At 41.4% G+C, this 12,753-nt stretch overlaps 1 protein-coding gene across 3 annotated transcripts in view; it reads left to right on the forward strand.

The window, feature by feature from the left end:
• arhgap21b (Rho GTPase activating protein 21b) overlaps positions 1–12,753 on the forward strand; it is a 46,414-nt gene that overhangs the window by 20,980 nt on the left and 12,681 nt on the right. For 2 of the 3 annotated variants that reach the window (XM_041802568.1, XM_041802569.1), the window contains exons 8-13: positions 6,881–8,450; positions 11,246–11,392; positions 11,723–11,825; positions 11,922–11,964; positions 12,076–12,201; positions 12,296–12,595. In XM_041802568.1, coding sequence (XP_041658502.1) covers positions 6,881–8,450; positions 11,246–11,392; positions 11,723–11,825; positions 11,922–11,964; positions 12,076–12,201; positions 12,296–12,595 — 2,289 coding nt within the window. Of the gene's footprint in view, positions 1–5,227; positions 5,563–6,880; positions 8,451–11,245; positions 11,393–11,722; positions 11,826–11,921; positions 11,965–12,075; positions 12,202–12,295; positions 12,596–12,753 lie in introns of those variants that run through there. The other variant, XM_041802570.1, reaches the window with a different exon arrangement.

The following is a 12,753-nucleotide window of genomic DNA, read 5'->3' on the forward strand; positions in this document are numbered from 1 at the left end:
GAATTTTTTGCTGAGTTTTGAAACGGAAAATGTTCCTAGTGTCAGATTTTTCTGGACTGCTCTAGTTTAATGTGTGAGGCAGTACTTATAAGATGCAGGGACCACAGTTGTCCCATCTGAGCTCTCTATGTAGGCCTCTTAATCAGGCCAGGACAGCCATTCTGTCCTCAAAACACTGCTGACACTATACTGCTACTATAGCCTCATTGGATTAGAAACATGTTTTCATATTCATACACAGATCTTTTATCAGGGGTTGATTAATCCATCCATTGATGTCTAGTGTTCCTTTTGTTTATGTTTGACAAAAATACACACTCACTGTGCTGAATCACTGCCTTTAACTCCTAGCTAATAGACTCGTTAGCGGTCAGATGAGTGATACTGCTGTTTTCATTACTCTGACTGCAGTCTACAATTTAGTTTGTCATTTAATCATGCTTTACTTACGGCATGATTTTAATGGACCTCCAGTAAATCAAGCTGATGTAGTCCACTTCTTTTAGCACAGATTTTTGTGTCATAATCAGGTGACTGGTATGACATCCTCTTTCTACAGTGACTGTGAAGATGTCAGTACACGTTTTAAGAGAAGTGGGAGTGACACTTAACTTCCACGGCAGTTTAAAAATAGCTCAGGATGTGCACTTAACTACAGGATGTTAAATAAATAAACTAAAGGACATGGATTATTCATCTGGAAAAAAGAAATTTTCATTAAAAAGAAATCATTTTCAAGTGTGTGTGTAAATACCGTGGAATTAGATCCTTAGGAACATGAAAAATTAAACCCTTAGTGAAGTCTAAAATGTAGGCTATTTCAATTTGACTTTGTGATTTTTTTTTGATGGAAACATACTGTATAAAAGTTAAATATTTTTATCCATCAATATTAATGTTCTTGGAGCAGTTAATAGGTGTTTATGAAACAGACTGATTCTAATAAGAGCATCATTGACAAGATTGCTAACTTAGAGATTGTAAACTTGATCCTTGTAACCATTGCAGCAGGGTATGTGTCAGACAGCTTAGGTAGAGCAGGCTGCTCAAACAGGCTTTACTGAGATGTTCCACAACAAAGATTCAGTGAGAGGTATGTTGACCTGTTAAAAAACTACGGAATGAACTTTTTCATCTGACAACACCACCAAACATCTACAGGACAACATCAGCTAAAGAATGGATATACAGTAATGGACGAAAGTATTGGTACCCCTGGAATTTTTCCAGAAAATATACCATTTCTCCCAGAAATTGTTGCCATTAGAAATGTTTTTGGTTACACATGTTTATTTCCTTTATGTGCTTTGGAACAAAACAAAAAAAGCAGAAGAAAAAAGCCAAAATTGACATAATTTTACACAAAATTCAAAAAATTCGGCCGGACAAAATTATTGGCACCCTCAACTTAATATTTGGTTGCACACCCTTGGGTAAAAAATAACTGAAACCAATCTCTTCCTATAACCATCAACAAGCTTCTTACATCTCTCAATTGGAATTTTGGACCACTCTTCTTTTGCAAACTGCTCCAGGTCTCCCAGATTTGAAGATGCCTTCTTGTAACAGCAATTTTGAGATCTCTCCATAGGTGTTCAATGGGATTTAGATCCGGACTCATTGCTGGCCACTTTAGAACTCTCCAGCACTTTGTCTCCAACCATTTCTTGGTGCTTTTTGAGGTATGTTTGGGGTCATTGTCCTGCTGGAACACCCACGACCTCTGACGCAGACCCAGCTTGCTGACACTAGGCCCTACATTGAGGCCCAAAATCTTTTGATAGTCTCCAGATTTCATGATCCCTTGCACACAGTCAAGTCACCCAGTGCCAGAGGCAGCAAAACAACCCCAAAAAAAACCTTGAACCTCCACCATGTTTGGCTGTAGGTACTGTGTTCTTTTCTTTGTAAGCCTCATTCTGTTTTCTTTAAACAGTAGAATGATGTGCTTTTCCAGAAAGCGGTACCTTAGTCTCATCTGTCCACAAAATGTTCTCCCAGAAGGATTGAGGCTTACTCAGGTACATTTTTGCAAACTCCAGTCTGGCTTTTTTATGTCTCTTTGTCAGCATTGGGGTTCTCTTCGGTCTCCTGCCATAGCGCTTCATCTCATTCCGATGACGACGTATGGTCCGAGCTGACACTTTTGCACCCTGAGTCTGCAGGACAGCCTGAATTTGTGTGGAAGTTGACTGAGGATGTTTATCCACCATTCCAACTATCCTGCGTTGCATTCTTTTGTCAGTTTTTCTCTTCAGTCCACGTCCAGGGAGATTAGCCACAGTTCCATAGGTTATAAATTTCTTGATTATATCACGCACAGTGGACAAAGGAGTTTTAAGATCTCTGGAGATGGTCTTGTAACCTTGAGATTATTCATATTTTTCCACAATTTTGCTTCTTAAGTCCTCAGACAATTCTCAGCTGTTTTCTCTCCCCCATGCTTAATGTGACACACACAGGCACACAACACAAAGGTTGAGTCAACTTTTATGCATTCTAACTGGCTTCAGGTGTGATTTCTATGCTTGAAATAACATGATTTACCCACAGTTTTAAAAGGGTGCCAATAATTTAGTCTGGCCCATTTTTGAGTTTTGTGTAAAATTATGTCAATTTTGGCTTTTTTCTTCTGCCTTTCTGTATTGTTCCAGTGCACATGAAGGCAATTAACACAAACATTTATAATTGCAACAATTTCTTGGAGAAATGGTGTATTTTCTGGAAAAATTCCAGGGGTGCCAATACTTTCATCCATGACTGTAAACTGACAGGTAATCACTTAAAAATATTTAAAATCCAGAGCAGAAATTCTTAGAGATGCCCAGACATTGTCAAGTTTATCTGCTCAGACTTAAATCAATTAAGTGAAAATGTGCTGGACCCATCAGGGGTGTAACTTTTTTTGTATTCGTCCTGAACTTTCGCAGTTCGGGGTTCATGGTTTGTCATGTCATGTAGTCCCACAACAAAAGGGGGATAATACAAATATCATTGTCGATCGGTGACAGTAATGCCAGTAAGTGTTTGTTAACTGCTATTAAACCACTAACAAAGAAGGGGAAGTAGCTAGCCTGGCATATGAAAACACACTAAAGAAAAGTCTGCTTCAGAGACAGAGCAGCGAGAGCGCCATGTGTTTTGTTCCCTTAACTTTGGCTGTAAGGCAGCGGCTACGAGACCCGCTGCCCTTTTCTCTCTCTCTTGATCACCGTGCAGTTTTTAAAAAGCCTCCGTATGTGAAATCAGAAAGGCTTAAATACATTACCGCTGCTAATATATTTTAAAGACTATTCACAGATCTGTCGAAGCATAAAACACAGACAATAACATGCCTTCCTGTTTTCATGAGCTAGTCTGATCCTCTATTGATGAACATAGTCAGGATTGAGTGCAAGTAACTACTGCACCTGGGTTTTCTTAAGAACAAAGTGACAGCGCACTTTAAACATCATAAATATGATAAATAGCACTAAAAAGCATGCATTTTAATTTGCATTTTATGTTGTGTTCATTTTTTATTATTTTTTAAAATCAGAAGATAATAGGTTGTTTTATGTGTTGATTTCATTTTGCATGTTATTTGTTTTCCACTTTTTGTCTCATGTTTAATCTATCACAGGCTGTACCAACTATTACTGATAGTTCAAAATAACATTAGCTGGAGCAAAGGATTTATTGATTCAAATGTACATTTCAAACATGTAACAAAGGCATTATCTGCACTAATGTTAGTAAAAGGTAAATAACAATAACAATGATAATGATAATAGGTAAAGGACATCTAGAATAAAAAAAGTGAATTTTTTTTTTTTTAATCAATGAACCAAACCCGTACCGAACCATGACCCCAAAACCGAGGTACATACCAAACCGTGATCTCTGTGAAGTGTTACACTTCTAGGACCCACACATATTACCACAAATGTAGGATTAAAACAAGATTAAAAGATGTAAATATCAAGTTAAACAAAGAGTCCATTACAGAATGCATCTTTTAGCCACGGAAACTACATAATATTCCAGTTAGAGCTTTAACCCTCTTTTCCAAGTAGTGTTTTGAAATTTTATTGTGAATGCAGGTTGCATGTCCTTAGGCACCACTCCCAGAGCTGCATTAAGCCCTCATACCTGTGAGCACTCTAGATGTCCTCATTAACCTTTTATGCGTGCTGCAGACAGCTGCTGTGCATTTTGCACATTCAGTGCAAATGAAAAGTGCACTCATCTGTCCTGTATCTATAGCAGATCTCATAAGTGCTTTGTCAGGATGCCTAGAAATATTTTCCCAAGGGCCTGTTGTTATTTGATAGAGGGTTATAAATAATATAATGAAAAAGCTTGACTGTTTGCATTGCCTGGATATTTCCCCCCGTGGAACTTAAATGTCTAGGTTTAGTGACTATTAATAACATGATGGGCAAATGCATGAATTTTAGAGAGCAGGTGTCAAGGCTTGCATTATCAAGACCAGTCATCTCTCTTAAAGCACATCAATCTCTTAAAAAATGAAAGGGGCCTTTATCTAAACATTTTCTGCATCATGTCACTGCTGTGTATTTATCAGTGAGTAGTATTGTATCTGTGACATCTAGCATTTACTAGTTATCCACTATCTATTATAACTAGTCGACTGTTTTCCCACCCCTCTTCCCTGTTAGATCCTCCTCATTTTCCTTTCTCACTAGAGCACATTTACACAGTCCACTGTATGTTACACGTGTGTAGTCAAAACACTTGCCACTGCGTTGAACAATGACTGCCCAGCAGCAACACAAACTCTATTTATGAAGAGTTAATGAGGGCTGTCCATAAACCTAGAGAATCACCCGAGATGCTAGCAAGATGACTTTACACTGTAGGAGGCGGCACACACTGATAGGGGACAGGCAGTAGTTGCTTAGCAAAGAGATGGAGAGAGTGTACAGCTAGGGAGCAGAAAAGGGAGGGAACTGTACGCCAGGAAAGCGGAGGAAATAGAGAACAGGGGAAAAAAGAGGGAACAGCTTGGATGATGAGCTGAAACCGGTAGATGAAATCAGCTGACTGCTGTGTGTTTTGAACAGGTTGATGTTAAGAGAAAAGGAGAGAGAGGAGAGCGGTGGGGGGGGGGGCTGTACCATCACAGCTGAATGTATAATCAGCAGCTGCTGCTTCTGTCATGTGAGCAATAGCAGAGGGAGGGAGAGAGAGACAGACTGGAGGCACCTTGTTCAGTTAGCGTAATATTCTGGATGAAGATGGATACAACCATGGAGACTTAACAGCAGCGAAAGAGGCAGGCTTCTGCTCCTGCTGCCTCCCCAGGACAGACTGGCACAGGCAGGTTGTAACGTGGCAACCCTGCTACATTTCTGCTTCTTCATCCCTGTGCACTGCTGCTGCAGCTCGGGTATATTTTTAGCATGTCAAGCCCAAGCATTACTGTGGCTGTTTTTGACAATGTGTGCATTTTTCTCTGCTGGCATCTTTTTCTCTTCCACCCTCTCTCCTTTGATTTCTTAACACTCTCCTTTTCACATGCTGTAACGGCAGCCTTTTTCTCTGGGAACTACTAATCTGGTAAGCAAACAGCTGGCTGTGTAGCTTCTTGACGTTGACATGTTGTGCTTGTCGTCTCATTTTGCATATGTCATGCGTGTCAGCATCATCACTACAGGATGTTGTCTCCATATTTGATATTATTGAGGTTTAGTTGCCATGGTTGACTGTTTAATGGTCAGCTCTGTGTTGGTAATTCAGATGTATAGACTGAAGAAATGGCCGATGGACTGTGCCTGCAGTACCTGTTAGATTGAGCACTCGGATCTGGCATCCAGCTGGCATTTAGGAAAGCCTCGCCCTTCTTCATCCTCAGTGCCAGATGTCATTATCTTGATAAAGGCCAGTGACCTCTGCACTCTCTTGCACATTCAAGTTTACAAAGGGAGGAGCTGAGCCTGGCACTGATTTATGTAAGACTGTGATTTGACTCTAGGTAGAGAGATCAAAGTCCTCATACCTTCACACGACTTTTTACTACATGGACAGTATGTTCAGTATGCTATAAGGAAGAGGGATAAATGTTCAAGGCTTTCAAGCTCATGTCAAGCTTTAGCTTTTTTGGTAATTTTTTTTTTTAATATCTGAAATGAAATAGACCAAAACCTTGGACAGTAATGAGGATGGTTAAATATAGCACTTTTCGATTAGGGTTGGGCGACCTGCTGTCTGAGGTAAGTCTGTCAGCCTGAGGTGGGAAGTTGAGACACATGCAAATTGTTGATATTGTTGTTTTTTTCTGCACTTTAGGTGTTATTTTGTTTTTATCTTGTTTCCTTTGATGCCTAATGATAGCTTAATGGTTAATTCATTGAGCATGTTTATTGATTGTTCTATAGTCTGTGCTGAAAATGTCAAGAAGGCGTTATGTTGAGTAAAATACCATTACATGTTAATCTGATGTTTTTTCCATTTAAAATGAAAACCGCTGTTGTGTGGCAGTCTTAATCCATTGTTGTCCAGACAACAGAGGTGTGAATAAGGCTGACAAACTGTTGAAACATATGACTGATGTTTTAAGAAACATGAAGTCTCTGTCAGGGTAGAATATGTTCAACTTTGGCTTATATAGTGTAGTAATATCATCTGTCAGTGAACATTACCATGGGAACTCTAAATAAGGAGCAGATGAAGACCACTGACACCCCTGAACTGTTAACGCCTCCACTCACTCGTACTGCAACATGCACTGCCCACACACATGCATCCAGCAGTATTTGTAATACCACACTTAACTTCTCTGGAAGCATTTAGTAGCACACTGTTGAATATAGCACACACTTGCAACTGCAGCTTAAACTATATCTATTGTAACACTGCTTTGTCGCTCATTTTCTAGGCCTACTCCCAGGATGCCTACCTCCGGAGCCAAAGCAGCTTCAGTGGAAATGCCCGTCACATTCCTGAGCCTCCTCCAGTATGCTATCCCAGAGTAGACTGTAAGCCTCCGGGCATGGCCCAGGCGACAGACTCAGCTGAGCAGGTCTGCCGAGGGCCAACAGCACCTCCTGACCATGGGTACCGCAAGGAGATCACTGTGCCTCCGTCTCCTCCTCCTCAGTCATATCCAAAAAGCCAGATGGCAGTGTGCATGCGCAATGATAGCGTGAGGACTGTGGTTGTTCCCCCTGACGTGACCCATATGGGGCGCATGGGACCAGCACACAGGATGGATTATATGGACCCCGCCTTTCTCAGGGGGAGGCCAGGGTCACTGGCTCAGTATCCTCACCCTCGAAAGGCTGATGTCTACCCCAGTGGTCCAGGAGGGCTGCCGTACGGCAGTCAGACACCACATTACCCAGCCAACCATCAAAACATTGATTGGCGCACTTACCAAACATACAGGGAGTACATTGACAACAAAGGAATCCATTCCCATGGCAGTCGGACTATCCAGGAGAGGCTGGACAATTTGCGAGGAAGTCAGGCCTCCTTTGGCCCTACTCATCACATTCCCCGGGGAGACTGGGTCCCTAAGGGGATGCGACGCAGGAGTACCTCCCATGAACGCTCATACCAAGGACCTCCACCCCACTTTCAAGTTGCCCCACGCAGTGCTTCACAGGACCGTATGAGCAGTGCAGAGAGAATCAGCCAAGCCAGGAACTGGCCTCCTCGCAGCATTTCCACGGACGGCCTACTGCACAAAACCCGGGCTCACTCCACAGACTACGTAGACCCTGCAGAGCTAGCTCGCCCCATTGACAGGAGAGCCGGGTATGGAAGGGCAGACCAAGGTACGAGGCCAAGCAGACAGTCTATTCCCAGACAAGCCATGCTTTACAGGCCTACTGTTGGATACAGTAGTGGCATGAGGGGGCCACCTAATCCTCCTCTCTATCCTAAAGGACCAGATTCTCTTCAGAGCCGCTCCTCGCCCATGCTTTCAGAAAGACTGTCACAATTTGGAAAGAGCCCAAGTGCTGAACATTCTTTTGTTGACCAAAGAGTTGCAGTAAAAGGAAACCATGTAGGCCGCACTACCCAACCAGGAAAGAGCAGGATGCGGGCTGAATCCATGCAGCCTGTTGAGACAAATAGAGACCCAGCATTGGTAGGACACCGGTCTTCTTCGTGCTCCACGCCCAAACAGATGCCTCAGAGGCCTAGCATCCTCAAACCACCTCCTCCAGACTCCCAGAGTCAGGTCAACGGACGAAGTCCCACAGAGACTGGAGTCATTCTGAGGGAGAAGCCCCCCTCTGGAAAGAACCCCAGCCCTCTTCGGCACCCTTCCTACATCCTGGCTGTAGCTGACGATGGACCAGATTCAACAACAGATGTGGTGGCGTGCTGGCTTCCCAATGATGCACGACGAGAGATTCACATCCGCCGCCTTGGGGAACAACGTCACACCTCCTGCTCAAGCAACCTGGACGAGTCTCTGGACTTAATTCCATTCATTGGTAAGTACTCAGTAGTAAGCCCCGCCACCTAAGGTTGTCATGGCAATGACAGCAGTCAGTAGTAAAAAGATGCAGTGCTGTAACTGGAGCTAAATGAAGAGTCTGACATAGAGGCTGATGGGAATAGCTGTAGGATTGAAGAATGGAGGACTGGCTGAAGAGTCTGTTGACCTCTAGTTTCATTGTTAATCTGATTCAGCATTTTATATGTGTGTGTGTGTGTGTGTGTATGCTTGTGTGTGTACAGGGCAAAATAAATTAATCTCCCTTGGAAGATGTTATTAATCAGGTTTTGCGGTATTCAGAGAGGTTTTGTGGAATATTCAGCTTAACTGGGGCAGAGTGAGCGATGGCTTAAGCCTTTTGGAATATATTGATTTTCTCCCTTTAAATACATTGTTTTCTTGAATGGTCTCTCTACAGGATGGATTGTATTATTCGTCAGTAGTCCCATAATGCATTTCCCTCATGATTGCATAGCTCTCTTCTCACAAACCACTGTCTCGCCGTGTACATAGAAGTGTGTGCAGTGCTCCAAAACCAGTTTCCAAAAATGAACTCTGAAATGGCAACAAATACATTTCCATAACTAGCATGAAATTAAAAAAGATTCCGGTCTATTCAGTCTTGTTTTAGATTATTTATTGTTTCAAGTTCAGCAGCTTAAAAAATTCATAATTCATAGGAACTCTCAGCATGTTATTTCTGTGCCTTGATGAGATCATGCCTACAGATACATTGCTGCAGGCAAGATGGATTATGCAGATGGAGAATCTATAAAGTTTCTTAAATATTTTTTGAAAGTGGCTGTGATTAGAAAATGTGATTAATATTTTATATTCAGATTTCTCTCTGAATAGTATCTGTTTTTTCCTCTTTCTCTTAATCTATCTCTACATATAAGTATTATGTATGTGTGTGTACCAGTGCCATCTGTCTGTCTGCTGGGCTTTCTTTGAAACCATATAATGTAGTAAATGGTAAAGTCAGAATGAATTTCATTTAAATGAATATGTTTCTGTTGTATTTAAGTTCTTACTGTAATTTCTGTATGATGGGACTGCTTCATTAAACTGGTCTGTCCCTGGTTGCAGAAATTATTTTTGGGCTGATTTGCTTTTAAATTGAAAGAGTCAGACTTTTGATGTTTTTTACTGAACTTGATTGTTTCAGGGCTTACCTGTATTTATTTTGGGGACATAAAGGAAACATTTTGTACTTTGCAGGGAGAACTAGGTCACAGGCAGTGACAACACTGCAAGTTTAAGTCCGACCCATGGGAGAAAAGTTAGTTTCTTAGATAGATTTAGGTCTTTTGAAGTAGTCAAGTCTAGAATATGTTGCTTACTAAACTTTACCTGAATCTAGAAAGTATTCACAGACTCAAAAGTAAACCTTCAGAGGCTTGACTCAGGTTAGTTTCTGTTGGTTTACTTTTCCTGTATTCGCTGCACTTAAAATGTTTTGGTTAAACAAATTTAAACTGGGTTTTTTTGTTGTTGTTGAATATTATGAACATGACATTTGTAACTTGAAAGCACATGAAATGAATAGAGTCCAGCAACTCTAGCCAGTGTTTCAGCCATTTCTTTGGTGCTCAATAATGTTGGATGGTGAGGCCTCCTGGCAGGCCAGGTGCAGACAAAGCAGGCAGTGACAGTGATGATGCCGCCACACCACCATTCTGGGACTGGTGCCCCGACCCAGGAGAACAGTGGCCTGATTGTGTTTGCTGTTGGACCTCCATCAATGGCCTGTTTGAGAGCCCAGTGGTTCAGGCCTAAGTTGTTCTTATTGCCCCATCCATCGTTTAATACAGCCAATCTACAGGCAGGTCATAGATGGTACCTTGGAACTGCTGTATGTGCAAATGACGTTAAACCTTTCACTCTAGTCTGCAGTGTGTCTGGAGTTTGACTCTTGCCTATGATTTAGAGAAATTTTATTTAGGCATTTCAGTCTTATTTTGGCAACTCATTGGGAGTCTTTTTTAAGCTGCTTTTGGTCATATCTCTATAATAGGAATGTTTGTATTGAGTGAGAGAGCATGTCTTGACCGTGACCATTTAATAATAGAAAGTTTGTTCCTGGGGCAAAACCCCTTGGGTGTTTCTAAAGCAAGCTGTCTTGCATATGAACTACCAGAAGCATTAAATCAGTAGCCAAAGCCTTTTTGAACTGATGTTGATGCCGTTATGTGAAAAAAAAAAAAAAAAAAAAACTAGCCAGGTCCCTGTGGTTGATAACGGACTTTCTGCAGAGAGTAGTCATCTCATGTTTCAGAGCATAGCTAAAGGTTTGAGACTTTAAAGTCGTCTCTATAAGATATTGATTGTCAATGATAGGCTGAGTTTCAGTAAGGTAGTCCAACAGGTTTTGTTATAGAGGTGGTGACATCTTTTACCTTTGCCCTGCTTCCAAAGTTGGGTTCAAATTGGAACTAGGACATTTTCTTTTAAATTTAGCTCCAAAAGCCCCTTGGCTGCAGAGAGCAGCTTTGTACTCTGAGCTGTTTCAGGCTTCAAGTGCCAGGAGTGGGTGGTACACCAGAGTTAAGAACTTCCCTTTTCCTTTAAAAACCATGCTAAAAAATGATTGATGCTGACTCTCAGCTGTAACCAGAGGACTGAAGAGGGAATATGTTCTTTTTTTCCCCAATCCCACTTATGACAATTAATCAAGTTTTGTTATGTCAAAGATTTAAGGCCGGCATTAGTTCTATAGACATAATTTATATTTTTGAAAAAGGTTATTTAACTTCTGTGCTCATTATGAATGTTTTATTGCCGTCATAGACGAGCCAATCAGCCCCAGCGTTGACCAGAACGCCGCTCCTATTCCACCCTCTGCTGTCATATCGGTCGCCCCATCAATAACTACAGGACCCTCTAGCCCAGGCTCAACATGCCCTCCCATTCGTCGCCAGCTATCACATGATCAAGGTAACCTGGGTTCAGGTGATAGGTATATCTGCCACAGCTTGACTAAACAGAATTTGTTTGGGAAGAACACACAGTATGATGTTGAGTCTTTATACTATCCATTTTCAATCTTTTTCTTTGTTTTTATCTTATAACTTTGAGTTTTAGGGGCACTGTTTGGTAAATCTTTAAACTAATTTATTCAAGTGCTCATATTTTTACCTTAGTTAATACAGAGGAACTAATTTAATACAGCACATGGTGTTAGGTTGGAAATGTTATTTTCACTTGTTTTTCTTTATCATTTGTGTTGACAGAAGTCACCCTGGTAATATTTTTTACTTTATATAGAATCTCTTAGAAGTGCACTGCTGGAGTCTGAATCAGCTGGCAAAACCGAGCGCTCCAAGTCCTACGATGAAGGTCTAGACAACTACCAGGAGGAAAGCAGAGGGTGAGGGTCCTTTTTTTTCCCCTCATTTGTACAATGCTGTGGATTGTTCTGACTCTGTCTTACTAGAAATTTGTTTTTCTTCCACTTCTTTAAAAGATCTTCCAGTAAGCATATGCCTAGTCTTAGGGGCTTGAGAAAGGTGAGGAAATAAACAACTACTTATAAACTACAAGACTGTCTAATGCCATTCAACAGCTTTTGAGTTTTATTTATTTGGCATGGTAAAAACATGATGTGTTAATTTTTGCAGGCTCTGGATGGTCATAAATCTTCTGCGGATTCTGGATCTCGAAGGGATTCATCATCCGATGTCTTTGCTAATTCATCCAAAGAAGGGTTGTTGAATTTTAGGCAGCTTAGTACAGATAAAAACAAGGTATGCGTGTGTAGCCTTTATTTTAGATATGAAAACTCAGTTTCTCTTATGATTCAATGTTAAATATTTCTGTCTTTTCTCTCCTTTTCTCTAGCGTGTTGGTGGTGGAATGAGATCATGGAAGCAGATGTATGCAGTGTTACAAGGTCACACCCTCAGCCTCTACAAAGACAGAAAGGATGCAGTGTCTCATGCTTCCACGCCATCTGACGAGGACCCACTGCGAATCAGCATCAAGGCCTGTCTGATTGACATCTCTTATAGCGACACTAGACGCAAGAATGTGCTGAGACTCACCACATCAGACTGCGAGTATTTGTTCCAGGCAGAAGGGAGGGACGACATGCTGTCCTGGATCCGGGTCATTCAGGATAACAGTAACCCTGATGAAGAGGTGTGTTTAAGCAGGTCTCTGCAGCCAAGCTAGGATTATAATCTCATTCCAACCAAAATAATAGAGGTCTGGAGTAATTTAACTCATCTGTCAGGAGGACACGGACATCATCATTTCAGCTCTTAAAGTGACATCAGGAAGGATCATACTGTAGCGCT

This window comes from Cheilinus undulatus, linkage group 13, assembly GCF_018320785.1.
Source record: "Cheilinus undulatus linkage group 13, ASM1832078v1, whole genome shotgun sequence".
NCBI lineage: Eukaryota > Metazoa > Chordata > Actinopteri > Labriformes > Labridae > Cheilinus > Cheilinus undulatus.